This window comes from Gopherus evgoodei, chromosome 12, assembly GCF_007399415.2.
Source record: "Gopherus evgoodei ecotype Sinaloan lineage chromosome 12, rGopEvg1_v1.p, whole genome shotgun sequence".
Lineage (NCBI taxonomy): Eukaryota > Metazoa > Chordata > Testudines > Testudinidae > Gopherus > Gopherus evgoodei.
In genome coordinates, this window is record NC_044333.1 from 9,840,460 (window position 1) to 9,858,761 (window position 18,302).

Genomic DNA, 18,302 nt, shown 5'->3' on the forward strand with positions numbered 1-18,302 from the left:
TGCATCTCCTGGCAGACTAACTTTATTTGGCCGGTATCAGAGTAGCAGCAGTCTTAGTCTGTATCCACAAAAAGAACAGGAGTACTTGTGGCACCTTACAGACTACCCAATTCATGTGAGCATAAGCTTTCATGGGCTACAGTTAGTCAAGCCACGCTAGTAGGCCTGCTTCTTGAAAGTTAGGGAATGAATACAAGTTACAAGTGCATTTCCTCAAGAGAGGAGACTGGATTTAACATTAAACGCTGTGAGAGGATCTCCCAAGTCTACTTGAGCCATTCACTATTCTTTTCTCACACATGTTCTCTGGGCGTGGGCCCACATGGTCTCTTCCCTTAGAGATAAAGTGAACAGTAACTGACAATTCCACCCAGCCACAGCCGTCCCTCCTGCACGCTGGGTAGCACCCCCACAGGCGTTACACCCGCAAATCAGGCACAGCACCAGCCCTGCTCTGTCCCTCCACAGCAGGGCACTACTGAGGGGCTCAAATCCTCCCACGCGCGGCAGCGTGAGCGTGGAGAACACGCGAGTTCCCGGGAGGACACGGTGGCGGATGCCAGAGGCAAGACCCGGGCTGCTGTAAGTTCGCTATGCGGCAGCACACCCATGTGACCCACAGCTGACCTGCATCCCGCCCCAAGCCTCGCGATACTTCCGGCACATGCGCGCCTATAGGCCTGTTAATGGATCTGGAGTCTTGCACATGCGCCTCTCCTCTTCCCTCCCCCCGACGTTGAACGTCAGGTCTTGTTCCCAATTCTGTTGGCTACCGCCTTCTCGCGAGACGTTGTTAGTAAACACGGCTCAAAATGGCGTGTGGAGGCTCCGGGCACGGTGCTTCGGCGGAGATACGGTTAGAGGCGGCGGGGGATGGTGACGTAGGGAGGGTGTTGCGGTAGAGGCAGGAGCCTTGTCCCGCCTCGAGAGTCGGCGCTTCACCAGGGGGAGGGGGTGAGGGAGCGGAATGTGGGGGGCCACAGAGAGCTGGGAGGTGCTATGTGCGCGTGAGGAGGGGGTGACCGCAGCCCTAGCCACAGCGGAGCCCTAAGGGGTGAGGGAACCATAGGGGGCGTATATGGGGACAAGGGGTCTCACATTAATGAGGTGAGGGACCTGTGCCGCAGCCCTCGCGGGGTGAAGAAGCTGCATAACTACTTGGTGGAGGCATGTGGGGTTGTGTTTGGGAGGGGGGTTTGGGGAGAGCGGTGTACAGTTCTCAACGAGCCTGCAATTGGTTTGTTTCCATTTTCCCAGCTCCTTATTCAAGGGCCCAAACTATTCAAAAATATATCAGGGTAAGGTTAATTTGTTAGAAATGTCATCACATTTTGATCATCAGAATCAGTAATTCGCCAGCTAACAACTGAATATAGTATACTGAAAATCATGCTGCAGAAACATACAAGAAAAACTTCTTGACATCAGTAGAAAATCACTTTAGCTAAATGTCCACATATTATTATTTTTATCATATGTACTATGCAAATGTGTAACATTGTAAAATCAACTTACCCTCTCCCAGTACATACTTGAAACAAGCACTGAGATAACTTATTGGAGTCATCTGGCTGATAACCTCTGTAATAGTATGAATTAAAGCACAACCAAAGTCATAGTTTGCTTTTTGTTCTCTCAGCTGATGACCAGTTACTCTGAGTATCTGTAGAAAGCAAGGCCAGCTAAAGTGAAATGTTTGGAGTGCTTTGGTCAGCTGTTAGCATCTCTGCTAATCATAGTTAAGGCTACATTTTTGTCCTGTATCAGAGGGGTAGCCGTGTTAGTCTGGATCTGTAAAAGCAGGAAAGAATCCTGTAGCATCTTATAGACTAACAGACGTTTTGGAGCATGAGCTTTCATGGGTGAATACCCACTTCCTCAGATGCATGTCATGTCATTTTTGTCATGGGTATTTGTAGCAAAAGTCATGGACAGGTCACAGGTAGTAAGCAAAAATGCAAAATGCATGGCCTGTGACCCATCCATGACTTGTACTATACCCCTAAGTACATATTGGGAGTGCCACAGGTGCTGGGGTGGGAGGGTCAGTCCGAAGGGTGCCGGGGGGGGGGGTCGGTCTGTGGAGTGCCACGGGTGTGAGCAGGCCAGAACCTCTGCTGGTGCTGGGGCGGAAGGTTGGCAGAGCTGGCAGGCTCCCTCCCCAGCTTCTCAGATAGCGGCAACATGTCCCTCCCTTAGCTCCTAGCTCCACGCACTGCTAGCTCTGCAGCTCTCATTGGCCAGCAACAGTGGCCGATACCCCCACCCAAACTCTTCCTATTGCTGGGGGGCATAATCTAGAATGAAATGGTTTCTCTCCGATAATAATTGCTGAATGTCAGTTATTGTTTTAATATATGTTTTTGTACATTTGGCAAATCTAATAATGTTTGTTGGTGGGTTTGTTTATTTTACAGGACGGATTGCAAAAAACTTGCTTAATTCTACTTTGGGCTTACCTTTCCCATCAAAAAATGGAGTACAGGACTCAGCTGTCACATTCTGAGTGAGAGAATCCTTTAATCCAAAATGGAGAAAAAACGTAGAAAGAAATAAGCCTGTTTACTAGGCTTAACCTCAAAAAACCATGAAATCTAGATTTTTGCTTAACTTGGACAAAACTTTGAGACTATCCAGTTGAACAGCACAGCAAAGGCAACATTTATTGATACAAAATTGAACTAATTTATAAAGAGAAAACGTGTCATTTTAATATATGAAATTTTTGGAATGAAACCGTATTCTCTTATGACCATGAAGTTTGCAAACATCTGGTTGATCCTGATTGGAATTTTACTCTGTGGCAAAAAACACCTGGGTACAAGACTAGGAAATTCCTCTCATGAGGCCCACCTATGTCCTGGATGCTCTCATCTTACTTTGAAAGTGGAGTTCTCTTCAACAGTAGTAGAACATGGTAATAAAGAATCCAGTTTTTTTAAATGTGTTTAAAGTTTAGATACATGCTGCTGATGATTTATGTATTGTTTATGTTAACATAGTGCTCAAAGACCCCGATCAGATATGGGGTCCAGTTGTGCGAAGTTCTTTACAGTCATGTAGGAAGACCCCGACCCTTCCCCTTCAGTTACAGTCTAACTGAAAACAAGATACATAAAGAAAGCATGACAAATAATAGGAGGGGCTGGGAGTAGGAGACAAGCTAATGGTAAAAATATCATGGGATTATGTAGGCTAACCATGTGTTGATGGTTCCAAATTGTTTAGAAGGTTGTTTTTGGAGGGAATGGGTTTGTCTCTGACATCATCATTAGTTGGCTTATTTTTAATGCATATCAAAATGCAGATATAAAATCAATTTAAATATTTTTTCTGGATGTTTTACAATTCCACAGCAAAAAAGCCATATAAAACAAAAAGTGTTCAGTATTTTATATTTTCATGACAGTTTCTGAACTAACCTATATATGAGGTTTTCCAAACAGTCTGGGCATAATTAATTTTAATGGAAGGTATGATATTTGTCTAATGTGTTTTAAAACCCCTAGACTGTTTTGAAAATCATAACATATGATATCATATACATATATAAATAGTAAATCCAAGTTACCATAATATTCTTAGTAATGGAATCATAATATTTTTATTTGGGAGATGGAGACATTTGTTTTGATAGTAGGGAGAAAGATTCAGTTCTTGGTGGTGGTATAGATGTGCCTTTTGTAATGTCATTTCTAACGTGTGGTGTTCTGCTTGCAGAATATATTGTGGCTTTCAATGGATACTTTACAGCTAAAGCTAGAAGTAAATTTATTTCAAGTGCACTGAAGAACAGTGATATAGAGAACTGGAGGATTGTACCTCGCAATAACCCAGCCAGTGACTACCCTAGTGATTTTGAGGTGATCCAGATCAAAGAGAAACAGAAGGATGGAGTACTGACACTAGAAGACCACCCAAACATCAAACGAGTAACCCCCCAGCGCAAAGTATTCCGGTCTCTCAAGTATTCAGAGCGTAAGTATATTCATCCTTCAAAAGAGCTATTCATAATCTCCAGTGGCACTAAGTTCGTTTTTAAAAAATCAGGAGGCTTTTTCCAGTCCCACAAAATTAGTGTTACTACTCCTGGGGGAATTCTCTGTCACTGCGGAATGCAGAATTCCCTGATTGCCCTGCAGAATTTCTGGCCGCCACTAGGAGCTGCTGGACTCTGCAGAGCGCTGTGAGCAGAGCGTCCAGCCTGGCGGGGCAGGTGGCTGCACGCTCTTTGATCCTTATTCTCCTGGGGATGGGGGAGGGCCTGGGAGCCCCAGCCAGCTCTAGCAGAGGGTGAGGAAGGGCAGGGCTGCATCACCCCATGTCCCCAGCAAGACAGTAAAGAAGCTGGGTGAAGTAAAGGCTTCTGGGGTGGTGGTGTCTGTGCCGGGGGCTGCTCCGCAGCTAGGCACTGCAGGGATGGGAGTACAGGTGTCTGGGCTCTTGGGGTCCCAGACAGCTCCTTCCAGCACCCCTCATCTGGAACTGGATTGTTGTAGGGGTTTCTTTAACTCTCTACTCCTTGGGGAAATTTTTGCTGTTGTCTGTATTATTGACATATTTGTTGACAGGTATTTTGAAATAAATTACCAAAATAATTGAAACTGAAGTAATTATACTGTGTTATTTTGACAAATAAAATACGCAGAATTTTGCAGAATTTCAAAATATTGTGCCCAGAACTTTTAATATTTTGGCACAGAAATCCCCCAGGAGTATGTTATTCAAATGAGAATGCAGTGACTTCTGGATGTTATGATTTATTTCTGATAAAGGCTCATCCCGTTAACTGTGAAACTATCACTATTTTAGAATACCTATTCTGAGGTGTGATCAAGGATTCAAATTGGTTTAAAAGCTGTATTTTCTGTTGTGACATAACACAGTATGTTATAGATTCAATCTACTAGGGATTTAATGGACAAAATTCCTGCTGACTTCAGTGGGGTCAGGATTTCACCTACTGACTTCTGTTAATCTATTAACATGCTTAAGTTAAATGTGTGTTATATATTCAGTATAGGAGCTGTAGTAATTAGCTTTTAAAATGAAGCTTTTGTATTTAGAGGCCATATTAAGGATTTAAATCAAATTTGGGTCAGACGAATGTCTGAAATGTGAATTTTTCTATCTAAAATTTTTGTTCACAGTACGGCTAAAGTGTACTAATAACATGTTTATATATTTCATAGTATAGAAAATAAAATGTTTTTTGTTTTTCTTTTCTCCATCCAAATCATATCTAGCTGATCCTACATTGCCATGCAATGAAACCAGATGGACTCAGAAATGGCAGTCATCTCGTCCTCTGAGAAGAGCAAGCCTATCATTAGGCTCTGGATTTTGGCATGCAACAGGCAGACATTCAAGCAGGCGTTTATTGAGAGCTATACCACGGCAAGTTGCTCAAACCCTGCAGGCAGATGTGCTCTGGCAAATGGGTTATACAGGTATGCTTTTGTCTGTTGGTTTGGGATAACGGCCTGGCTAGAAAACAAAAAAAACTGTATCTCTCTGAAACAAGTGAGAAGAAAATACTTATGTAGTAATAAGGATACACAACCAGCTCCCTTTTTGTATTTATTAAGCCATTAAATTCTCTGGAGACTGAGGCCAGGTCTACATTAGGAATGCGTGCACTTTTGCTGGCATGACTTATTTCAGCCCCCCTGAGCAAAATAAGCTATATCAGCATAATTGCAGTTTTACTGGTATAACGTACATCGGCCAAACTGGATATGCATGCATATGAAAATTACCTTAAACACCCAAACTTCACGTTACTCAAATGTTCTCAACAGTACATCTGCACAACAGGCTGCCTTGCAGTTCCAGAAACTAGCCAGCTGTAATTCAAACACTAAATTTCTCCACATTGCACTCAAAACGCACAACCCTTATTCCAGTCTCTCAGTTTTTCATGTGAAAATAACATTAGAGACTTTACTATATATGTATGTAAGTTATATTATAATTTAGCTGTTGCTGTTAAGATCCAAGGCTGGGCTTTGGATGTAATATAGAGCAGGGGTTCTCAACCTTTCTCTTTCTGAAGCCTCTCCCCAACATTCTATAAAAACTCCATGGCCTACCAGTGTCACAGAAACTGTTTATCTGCATATAAAAGCCACGGCCAGCATTAGGAGTTAGCAAGTGGGACAGTTGCTTGGGGCCCCACACCACAGTGGCCGCTGGGAAGCTACATTGATAAGGCTTCAGCTTCAGCCCCAGGTGTGGGGCTCTATTCTTTGGCCCCATGCAGTGGGGCTCTGGCTTTCTGCCCTGGGTCCCAATGATTCTAATGCTGGACCTGCTTTGCGGACCCCCTGAAACCTGCTCATGGCCCCCCAGAGCACCCCAAACCCTTGGTTGAGAACCACTGATACAGAGTATTTTGTAGGTGCTCTGAATGTAATGTAGAGGTATTTTGTGTGGGCATTGTGGTTGGTTCTATGTTGGAAATTTCTTGTGGAAGTACTTTCTCATAATACAGTAAAAGCTTTTTTAACCAGCCTGCTGGAGGAACGGGAGGAGGTGCCGGTAAATTAAAAATGCCAGTTAACTCAGAGGAAGGGGGTCTGGAGTGTGTGGGGGGGAGGGGAGGGGGGACAGGGCAGGGACGTGGGAGGGATGTGGGAGGGGCTGTGGGGCACAGGCACTGGGAGGGAGTTTGGGTCCGGGAGGGATCGTGGGAGGGGGCTTGGGATGCCGAGTCCAGGGCAGGGGTTACACTCACCTCCAACAGCTCCCTGTCCATGTTGCTCCTGGTGGAGGTACGGCCAGGCAGCTGTGCAAGCAGGCACACTATCTCTGTCTGCAGGCGTTGCCCCCCGCTGTGGTTCCTGGTCAATAGGCTGGGAGCTGCAGAGTAAGCACTTGATGGGGGAGGGAGGGGGGAATAGAGGCAGTGTGCCTGCAGAGCCGCTTGGCTGTGCCTCTGCCAGAAACAGCAGGGACAGGGAGCTGCTGGAGGTGAGCACCTCCCCTCTCCCAAATCTGGCACCCCAACCCCCCTGACCCAAGTCCTCTCCCGTACCCAAACTCCTTCCCAGAGCATGCCCTGCAGCCTCTCCCACATCCCAACCCCTTGCTGGCCCTGCACCAATTGCACTATAAACCAGACTTTTAATGCAGATCAGAAATGCTGATTTATAGAGCTTGCTGGTTGGTGAGGTGTCGGATGAAAGAGCTTTTAGCGTACATATGTGCATGTTGGAAAAGTTAAGGTTGCACAGGCAACTATATTTTATATTTCCTGACCTTTCAAGTGTTTCATTTTTGTAAACTTAATATTCTTTTAAAGTAGTTCTTTAGAAAAATGTACGAAATCATTTTTGTTGGAAAAACCGAGATACATTATAACTTTCAATTATACTTATATGCCTGGAAAAGTAAAAAGGAGATCAATTTATTGATCTCCTTACCTTGATCCAAATCCCTCCTGGGGTCAGAATTGGCTTTACTTTTTTTTCCCCCAGACTCTGTGAAATTAATCTCTGCCTTTATGATACTGAAAGGAACTAATGCTCTTGAGGTGAATTTCTAGAGTGAACTAGGACTTTTGGTTTTGGAAGACATGAAAGTGCAGTGCATTAAGCGCACAGGAGACTTCTTTTACATACCAGAATAAACTGATACAAGTGCTAAATCAAGGAAATATGTTTGCAAACCAATCCTCTTTTATGGAAATAGGCACTGGTGTAAGAGTTGCTGTCTTTGATACTGGACTGAGTGAGAAACATCCACATTTCAAAAACGTAAAAGAAAGAACAAACTGGACTAATGAGAGAACCTTGGATGATGGTAGGTTTAAATATACAGCATTGCTGAAACGATAGATTATGTATTTACATCACGTGTTGCATCCTGGATTATGAAGTAAAATTGTTTATTTGAGATTAGAATTACATGTCTTCCCAGATAATGGACCTAATTCTGCAATGTGTTGAATGCTCTGAACTCTCACTAAATTCACTGGTGGCTCAACGCCTCCCAAGATTTTGTGTTATCTCTGCTGAGTCATATGCCATATTTCTTCAAGGATTTTAAGAAAGGGCTAGAGGACAAAATATTATCCAAGCAGAAATGCAAAGTAGAAATACCAGGGGCTGATGCAACTCCTGTGCATTTTTTCTTTGCTCCTATTATTTTCTAATATTAGTGCATTAATTTTTTCCATTTTATCAAGGATAATATTTTGATTCATTTTCAGGTAATCTAGTGAGTTATCACAGTTTTGGCAGCGCTCCTTTAAACATTAGTAATCCACATAATTTTTCAGTGGAAAAGTAAAATTGTAGTACCAACATAAACTCTGCAGATCCATGCCAATATTCCGCATTTCTTTTTATCTGCCTTTGTATGATAGTGTCTTGTCTTCTTGTATTTGCCCCATCTTATACAAATATGCAAATACTTAACTTTATGCAACATTTTTTATTCAAAATGGTATTTTGATTTCAAATTTGGACAATTAAAAAAACAAAAGCAAAACCATACACACACATGTTGAAAAACACGCGAACAGCCGAATCAAAATACTTGGAGGGAAATATTGTTTAGAGTTGACCAAAACATTTAACAAGTAAACTTGAGGGATAGAAAATATTTTCTGTCTATAGGATATCCTTTTTCCTCTGTTTTCCCCCCACTGAAATCAGTAGGAAAACTTTGCTTCAGTGAGGCCAGGATTTCACCCAATATATGGAGTTTCAGTTGTAGAAATTCTTGGTAGGAATCTCTTAGCATCTATTGCAATATCTTTTAGATCAAAGTGAAAACAAGTTCTCAACTTGGACCAACATTTCTGTTGCTTTTTAAAATAAACTTAAAAGTTCCTATGGATGAAAGAGATAAGCAATTGGATATGCATACAAAATGTCTGGATTTTTCAAATTTTACAGTGAAATGGTTTGGCCTTTAACATTTTGTTTCATTAACTTCATACTACTGCTAATTTGCAACAGGTCTGGGCCATGGGACGTTTGTGGCAGGTGTTATAGCCAGCATGCGGGAATGCCAGGGATTTGCTCCAAATGCAGAGCTGCACATTTTTAGGGTCTTCACAAATAATCAGGTAGATATTGTAAATGTTTTATTTTAATTCAAACCTTTCTGGAATAACACAGTATTAACCCTTATATTACAAATACGGTTAATTCCTGTGAACTTTAAAGTATTTCCTTTTGTAAAGAGAGGGTGTGTTTTATTTTTTTAACAGAATTATGTACATTTACGCAGATTTTAGAATTGCTGTCTGGAGTTTATTTTCAAATGAGAATTTGGTATTAAAATCAACTTCATGCAAGGCCACTACCTCTTACTTTTAGTGTTTTAATGAAGGATTTAAAAAAAAATCAAATGAACTTTTTATTTTAAATACTAAAGAAAAATACAAAATAGGTTTTTTTTGTTTCAGCACTCTACTTTTGTCTGTTTCCTACCCTTAAATTTCTATTTCTTTTAATACCTCGCTTTATTTTGTTACATTCTCATTTGATTTCTAAATGGTTGCTTTTGTTGTACTTTAATAAACAGGTCTCCTATACATCTTGGTTTCTGGATGCCTTTAACTATGCCATCTTAAAGAAAATAGATGTATTAAACCTTAGTATTGGTGGTCCAGACTTTATGGATCATCCTTTTGTTGATAAGGTAAGTGCAAAAACTATGAACATATATATTTAGCATGGTCACCTCATGGGTCCCGATTCTGAAATCTGTTCTGTGTGGGCAGACCCTTATGACTGTGCAGAGTTCCATTGGCATCAGTGAAACTCTGTACAGATTCAGGCATCTGTCCTTGCAGAGCAGCTTACAAGATCAGTGCTTTACTGGCCACTATTTTTATTGGAATGGTTTCTATTAAAAAGCCCATGTATACAGACTGATGGGTAAATTTTTCAAAGTGCTAGGTGAAGTATTAGTAGTGTGACTCTCACCAACTTAAATAGAAAGTAGTTGGCTAAAATTCATTGCTGCTTTTGAAAAATTTACTCGTGAATAGTTGGTTAATTTTGTAATCAGAAACCATTTATCAGAAGTTCAAATGCAAATTTTGTATGAGGAAAATTGATTTAATTAGAAGTAGAGTTAATAGGCTGGAATGTGTGACTACAAGTCTTTTTCAAAGTAAATCAGAATTGAAAAATAACTTTTTAAAATTAGCAATTACATTTTATCTTAAATTGTTAAGCCCACATTAATCTGTAGCAAAAACTACAGAACTGTACCTGAATCATGAAGACATATAACTTAGACTGACAGCTATAGGAACCAGTCTTTCGAAAGCACTAAATTAATTAAAATGTTTATGAAGAACTAAAAACCTGCTTTGGACAGGGCTATGTAGGTAGCTTGGCACATGAAAATAATTTGTACTGTTCCAAATGCTCTCTAAATTACCTTAATGCAGTTTAATTTGACAATCAAAAGTTAACCGCTTTCCTTGGAAAATTTGGGTGGAAAGTAGTATTTGATTTAGGTGTCTAGTATGTACATGTTGTTATGCAAGGGTGCAATTACTGGTGGATTATTGAGCATATAACTTACTTTTAAAAATTACATGTCTTAGCTGAAGGCATGCAAATCATTTCTTTTGAAAATCTTGGCCTGCACTAACAGTTATGTATGTTCTTACTCTTTGAGACTGAGAATTATATTAGTGAAAGCGTCAATGGTGTGTGATGCAAGTACCATTAAAATAAGAAGTATGGATTTAAGGAAATTGTTGTTGTCAGACCAGGCAGTATGTGTATATAATTTTTCTTTCTTTAACTGGCTTCAGTACATTTCTTTAAATAATGTGTCTATCTTTGTTGGCTTTGCAGGTATGGGAACTGACAGCTAACAATGTGATCATGGTTTCTGCTATTGGCAATGATGGCCCTTTATATGGGTAAGTTTCTTTAAAAACCGTTTGTTTAAAAATTTCCTGTATCTGAGATATAGTCCCCTACCTCTTCCTCTTGGGGAAAAAAAAAAAATCAGATTATTCTGTCTTTTGAGAATGAGTCAGGCTGTTTTTTCCACTGTAGATTTTTCTTTTATCTGAGGAGCACATTCTTGAATTAGATTAGCAGCAGCTATTTAATTCAGTAGTTTTGATAGTATGTAAACCCATAAAAGAAGTCAGTGAGTCCTTAAAACTGATGTTTGCCTGTTAGTATTAACAAACTTTCATGCATGCAAATCTCCAACTGCAGGGAAAATCTTAGAAATGTATTGATTGCTTTTTAGCCCCTCATTTAATAATACTACAATAAATATCGCTCCTTTTCTTGGTATATGTTTTGATATTTGAAGGGATTGCTTGAATAGGTGCTGTAAATGAAGTCAGAAATAATTCACCCAACTATCCAAGGTTGTCAGTTGTCAAAGCTGCAGAACCTAAACAGACAAAGAGAACCTGGTGATGATGTGCCCATTATTTTTATTGTCTCCCTCCCTCTGTTCACTCATTTTAGCACTCTCAATAACCCTGCTGACCAGATGGATGTGATTGGAGTAGGAGGGATTGACTTTGAAGATAATATAGCTCGTTTCTCATCGAGGGGAATGACCACTTGGGTAAGCTCAAATATAAAATATGTCTGGCTTCAAAACATTTAACATAAACTTTCTCATTCTAACAGAGATTCCCTCTCTGCCATGTTAGCTTTTTTAAATCTCAGTAAATCCAGTCATCTGGGATTAAATTAGTTCATGTGGTTGAAAAGGTAAAATGTGCAAAGTATTGAACTGTAATAGGTACAGTAGAATTGACTGAATGCAGTCTCTAATCACAAACTGACTTCAATTAAATGAGGTTACTTTTTAGGTGATAAAAGTAAATCCTTAAAATAGCCATTTCATCCTCAGAACACAACTTTATTTTAATGGGCTTTTAGGTTTTCAGTGCTAGATGGAAGTGAGCCAGTGGGTCCCTTTTATGCCTTTTGATGGGGTGCATCATGTCTTTGCCCTCAAATCACCCAGATTTGTTAGCCACCGTGCAGGATGCTGTGGTTACTGCTTCATTCTACCTCATTCTCTTTGTGGGATCCTAGCTGCACTGTCAGCACTATCCTTAGGCCGTCTGTTAACTTGAGGAGCATATATGGGCTTAGTGCTTGTCTTTAGAAGCTGTGCAAACCTTTTGCTACCCTTATTAGAAAAGAGTTTTAACCTAAATCTCCCTTGCTGCAGATTAAGGCCATTATTTCCTGTTTTACCTTCCATGGACATGGAAAACAACTGATCACAATTGATTTGCTCTTTATAACAGTCCTTAACATATTTGAAGATTGTTATCAGGTCCCCCTTTATTCTTTTCTCAAGACTAAACATGTCCAGGTTTTTTAACCTTTCCTCATAGGTCAGGTTTTCTAAACCTTTTACTATTTTTGTTGCTCTATTCTGGAGTCTCCAATTTGTCCACCTCTTTCCTAAAGAGCAGCACTCAGAATCCAGGACAATACTAGCTAAGGCCTCACCATTAACTGGTAGCTAAGTTCCCTGTAAGTTGCGCAGCCACACAGCAGCCTTCTGAGCCCCACATAGGTGCTCAGGGAACCCATCCGGGGACCTGTAGCAGCCAAGGGAGGGGTGCCCCGTCCCCAGCCTAGTCCGGCCCCAAACTGCCGGGGCAGCCCAGCCAGGCACAGACCCAGCTGGGATGGCCCTCCCTGGACCTGTCGCGGCACCCCTCCCTCAGGCCTGAGCCTGCCGGGGGAGGGGCGCCCATCCCTCCACGGCAGGGAGAGGTGCCTCTACCCCACCCGCGCAGGTGCTGCTGTGGGAAGAGAAAGCTGGGGGCAGTCCTTTCTCCCTGCCGTAGCCCTGGAGCACCCTTCTGCACCCCAAGTCCTCATCCCCAGCCCCACTCCAGAGCCTGCACCCAGAGCTGGAGCCCTCACATCCCTGCACCCCAACCCTCTGTCCCAGCCCTGAGCCCCTTCCCACACTCCGAACTCTTCGGCCCCATCACATGAATTTTGTTATGTGCACCAATATGAAGGTGATGTGTCACATATTACCTCCATATTGGTGCACATAGCAAAATTGATTCTGTACGTGGGTGGGAAAAATTAGAAGGAACACTGTCTGGTAGAGTGGAATGATTACCTCCTTTGTCTTACATGTGACTGATTAAGACTTATGATTTTAAGCTGTCTGAAGAAGTCTACAATTTTCTGAATGTAATTTTCTACTTAAAAAAAAAAAAGTGAAATGTATATGAACTGTTAATTTAAAACATATACAAAATAGTTTTAATTACATAGGAATTGCCCAATTTGAATCAGATCTGGGGTCTATCTTGTCCAGTATAGGCCAGCACCAGTAAATGATATGTTGATATAAACATAAACTGTTTTTTTAATTAATTCGTAGGAACTGCCAGGAGGTTATGGTAGAGTGAAGCCTGACATTGTTACTTATGGCTCTGGAGTGAGAGGTTCTGGTATGAAGGGTGGATGCCGCTCGCTCTCTGGGACAAGTGTTGCCTCTCCTGTAGTGGCAGGTGCTGTCACTTTGCTAGTAAGGTAATAATTAAATGAAGAACACATATCTCAAATGCGTTTGATTAACAAGATCTATAAATTGACTTTTAAAAAGCCCATCAATTAAAAATATTTTTCTGCACTTATGAAAACTAACTTTCTGAAGAACAACAAACACAGTTTTTCCATTTGAGACATTAAATTGTCTCTAATAGTCTATATCTATGGGGTGAAAGCTTGAAAACTATTGGGCCTAATATTTAGATTTTAGGGCTGTCAATTAGTTAACTCACGTGATTAACTAAAAAAATTAACGGCAGCTTTAATCACACTGTTAAATAATAGAATATCAATTGAAATTTATTAAATATATTTGGATTTTTTTCTATATTTTCAAATATATTGATTTCAGTTACAATACAGAATACAAAGTGTACATTGCTCACATTATATTAATTTGTTTGCTCTGTTTTTTTGCAATGTTTGCACTGTACAAAATGATAAACAAAAGAAATAGTATTTCTTAAGTCACATCATACAAGTACTGTAGTGCATTCTCTTTATCATGAAAGTGCAGCTTACAAATGTAGATTATTTTTTTTCCTACATAACTGCACTCAAAAAACAAACAATGCTTTGGCCACCATTCCATAGGACATGCTTCCATTCTGATGATGCTTGTTAAAAAAATAACGCATTAACTGACTGTGACTGAATTCCTTGGGAGAGAATTGTATGTCTCCTGTTCTGTTTTACCTGCAGTCTGGCCCATATATTTCATGTTATAGCAGTCTTGGATGATGACCCAACACATGTTGTTCATTTTAAGAACACTTTCACTGCAGATTTGACAAAACTCAAAGAAGTTACCAATGTAAAATTTCTAAAGATACAGCACGTGACCCAAGGTTTAAGAATCTGAAGTGCCTTCCAAAATCTGAGAAGGACAAGATGTGGAGCATGCTTTCAGAAACCTTAAAAGAGTAATACTCCGATGCAGAAACTACGGAACTCGAACTTCCAAAAAAGAAAACCAACCTTCTGCTGGTGGCATCTGACTTAGATGATGAAAATGAACATACATTGGTCCATATTGCTTTGGATCATTAGCAAGCAGAACCCGTCATCAGGATGGACATGTCCTCTGGAATGGTGGTTGAAGCAGGAAGGGACATATGAATCTTTAGCACATCTGGCACATAAATATCTTTAACGCCAGCTACAACAGTGCCATGCAAACGCCTGTTCTGACTTTCAGGTGACACTGGAAACAAGAAGTGGCCAACATTATCTTCTGCAAATGTGAACACTCTTGTTTGTCTGAGTGATTGGCTGAACAAGAAGTAGGACTGAGTGGACTCGTAGGTGCTAAAGTTTTACATTGTTTTATTTTTGAATGCAGTTATTTTTTGCACATAATCCTACAATTGTAAGTTCAACTTTCATGATAGAGATTGCACTATAGTATTTGAATTAGTTGAATTGAAAAATAATTTTTCTTTTGTTTTTTTACAGTGCAAACATTTGTAATAAAAAAAATAGAAAAAATTAGTGCTGTACACTTTATATTCTGTGTTGTAATTGAAATCAGTATATTTGAAAATTCAGAAAACATCCAAAAGTATTTAAGTAAATGGTAGTCTATTATTGTTTAACAGCACAATTAATCATGCGATTAATCACGATTAATTTTTTAATTGCTTGACAGCCCTATTAGATATACAAGATTTAAATAAATATTTTATAATATTGATCCATTTTTGCCATACTTTTTAATAGCTTGTTTCAGTCATTGAACTTTACTTGTCCATTTGTTCTGGTAAAAAAAGGGAGATGTTTGCATTTTGCTCTTACACCAGGAGCCTGAATACTATACAATTTATGTGTGCGGGGGTGGTGGGCGTATTGGTTATTTATATCATTATACGGCTTCTTAAGTCTTTCTGCTAAGCGCTGAATAGCTGTGTGAAAAAGAGGATTTTTCATTTTCTACATTGAACTTGCAATAATATTACAATAATTCAAGAATATCTTGCAGTAGTTTAAAAATGGCCCACATGCAATACTTAGAAAACTTAATCCCTCAAATTTAACTATTCACTAATTATTCACATGTATTAGCAGCCTGTATATTTCTTGACTATTATGTTTGAAGAAAACAATTGCAATTATATTCAAGTACATATTTTCTGTTTTCCTTAAAAATAAGTGGGTATTTATTAAGGAGAAAGATATATAAAGATTTAGATTTCCAGAGAACGGGGTTAGATGTTTTCAACTTCAAGTATACTTCTGACATGGAACAAAAGATCTCTTGGACTGAAAATATTGTTGACAGTTGAGCATATTGGGTTGTAGAGATGAAAAATTATACGTGTTTTAAGGACCAATATGTGGTGAAATTGCCATTTTCATTTTAATCTTAAGCATTTCCATTGAAAAGTCACTTAAGTGATATTCTCCAGTTTTAACTATAGATTATGCATATAACAGATTAACATCAGTTACATTTTGCTTTAATTGAATGGGTTAGAATAAGTTTAGGGCTTGTTTACACTTGAAACGCGACAGCAGCACAGCTGTAGCCGTTCTCTACTGTGGCAGGAGGGATTCTCCTGTTGTAATAGTAAATCCGCTTCCTGAAAAGTGGCTGCTAGTTTGACAGAAGAATTATTCTGTCGACCTGGTGCTGTCTATGCTGGGAGTTAGGCTGGCTGAACTACTTTGCTCAGCAGTGTGAATTTTTCACATGCCTGAGCAATGTAGCTGCCTTGACTTAACTTTTGAGTGTAGACCTGGCCTTAGTCTCATTTCTCATTCTATGCCTAGCCTGGGACCAGAACAGTTCCTATTAAATGTAATCTAATAAACATTTGTCATTTTTAGCACAGTTCAGAAGCGTGAAATGGTGAATCCGGCTAGTATGAAGCAGGCCCTGATTGCATCTGCACGTAGGCTTCCTGGTGTTAACATGTTTGAGCAAGGGCATGGCAAACTGGATCTTCTTAGAGCCTACCAGATCCTTAATAGCTATAAGCCACAGGCCAGGTGAGTGTTAATTCATAGTTAATTAATAATCTATTCATGTTCATTGTATTCTGAATATTTCTTTTAAAAGAAAGTCACACAACTTGCTCAGCTGAGCAGTCTGCATGCTCACATGGTGAAGAGAACTTATATGGATTACATAATTCAAATGGAAGACTTTAATGAAAAGCCTCTTGTCAGAAGCCTCCATGTTGCTAAAATTATAGAAGAATAGGGGCATGAATCTGTCATCTCTTTATTATGAAGGTTTCTACATTTTCTTCCCTTACTTAATTTAATCCCCTGGGTGCATAGTGGAAAATCTAGCACTACGTTAACAAGTATTGTGAATACAGCAATTAAATAGAGAAATAGTCCAATTTTAGTTATCCAACACCAGATTAGGTTTTTTTGTGCTAAATTATGTCTGGTTACTTTCTTTCTAAAAATAAAAGAGCAGCTTTATTTCACATAGAAATGTAGAGCTGGAGGGGACCTCAAAGATGGTCAAATGCTTTCCCCCATGCTGTGGGAGGCTTAAGTATCACCAGACCATCCCTGACATAAAACTTTCTCATGTTATATTTTAATTTAATCATGGTTTTTATGTCTCACTCATTGGGAAGAAAGATCAGAGCTGTGAGAGTGACTATAGCTTGCTAATTTTACCTCTGACTTTTTAATATGATTGTGTTGTATGTACTTTTTTAAATTTACTGTATGTATTTTTTTTTTCAGTTTGAGCCCAAGCTACATTGACTTGACAGAATGCCCCTACATGTGGCCCTATTGCTCCCAACCTATTTATTATGGAGGAATGCCAACTATTGTTAATATTACCATCCTTAATGGTATGGGTGTCACTGGGAGAATTGTAGACAAGGTAAGACATAAATAGCCATGACTTGGAACAATAATGTTTCACATTGAAGCGCTGCTGCTAGTCCTTTCCCAAGTCAAAGCTATTTCATCCTTTTACACTGGAGAAAGGACAATACTTTGTGCTTATTTTCTATTTGGCATGATAAACCTGGTACACCTAGAGATGTGTGAATAATGGATTTTTTGAATTGTTAGCAATTCTGAAAAATCAAAATGTTTCGTTTTGGGTCACACTGAAAACAATTTTTTTCAGCAATTCAAAGGTCAAAAAAATGTTGAGTTGGGTTAAAACATGTAGTTTCAACTCAACTCAAAGGATTTTGTTTCAATTTGGGGAATTTTGACGAAAGCAAAGGGGGACTGGAGTTGTAACATATCTCAAGGATGGAATGGCTCCCTTATCAGCTTTAACCCAGTGCTTAAGGCTCGCCTGGGATGTGGGAGTACTGGGTTCAGTCCCCCATCTGTTTGCTGTGGAGAAACAATTTGAACTTGAGTCTCCCACATTGCAGGAGAGCACCCTAACTACTGGGCTCAACCTCTCCTGCTGATGCTTTTCCACTTTTTATGAGTAATTAGTGATTGGATCAGGGACTTGAATTTGGGTTTCCCGTGTCCTAAATGAGTGACCTAATTACCAGGTGATAGTCAACCTTAACTCTCTTTCCCTGGTCCAGTGATTATTGCCATTATGAATGACAATGAATAGTCCTTGGGCAGGTCAGTAACGCACTGTTACACATTAAATCTTAAAAAAAAAAACTGATGCATATTGCAGTCTTTTCCCAACATCTTGGGCTAGCATTAACACTTAGACCAAGTTTGTATAATTTGGGTGGACACTGTTTAGTCATCCATTTTTGTTGTTGGAGGAAAACTGTTTTTCTATTAATTATTATTTTTAGTAGAGAA

The 18,302-nt window shown here is 39.7% G+C and overlaps 1 protein-coding gene across 1 annotated transcript in view; it reads left to right on the forward strand.

Annotated features, from left to right (window-relative positions):
• The first annotated feature begins 778 nt into the window (after positions 1-778).
• Positions 779-18,302, forward strand: part of MBTPS1 (membrane bound transcription factor peptidase, site 1) — a 36,486-nt gene continuing 18,962 nt past the window's right edge. The window contains exons 1-12 of the mRNA XM_030581429.1: positions 779-856; positions 2,418-2,917; positions 3,721-3,978; positions 5,247-5,450; positions 7,693-7,803; positions 8,967-9,076; positions 9,538-9,654; positions 10,830-10,897; positions 11,466-11,568; positions 13,372-13,523; positions 16,368-16,529; positions 17,247-17,391. Coding sequence (XP_030437289.1) covers positions 2,731-2,917; positions 3,721-3,978; positions 5,247-5,450; positions 7,693-7,803; positions 8,967-9,076; positions 9,538-9,654; positions 10,830-10,897; positions 11,466-11,568; positions 13,372-13,523; positions 16,368-16,529; positions 17,247-17,391 — 1,617 coding nt within the window. The 5' untranslated portion in view covers positions 779-856; positions 2,418-2,730. The remainder of the gene's footprint in view (positions 857-2,417; positions 2,918-3,720; positions 3,979-5,246; positions 5,451-7,692; positions 7,804-8,966; positions 9,077-9,537; positions 9,655-10,829; positions 10,898-11,465; positions 11,569-13,371; positions 13,524-16,367; positions 16,530-17,246; positions 17,392-18,302) is intronic.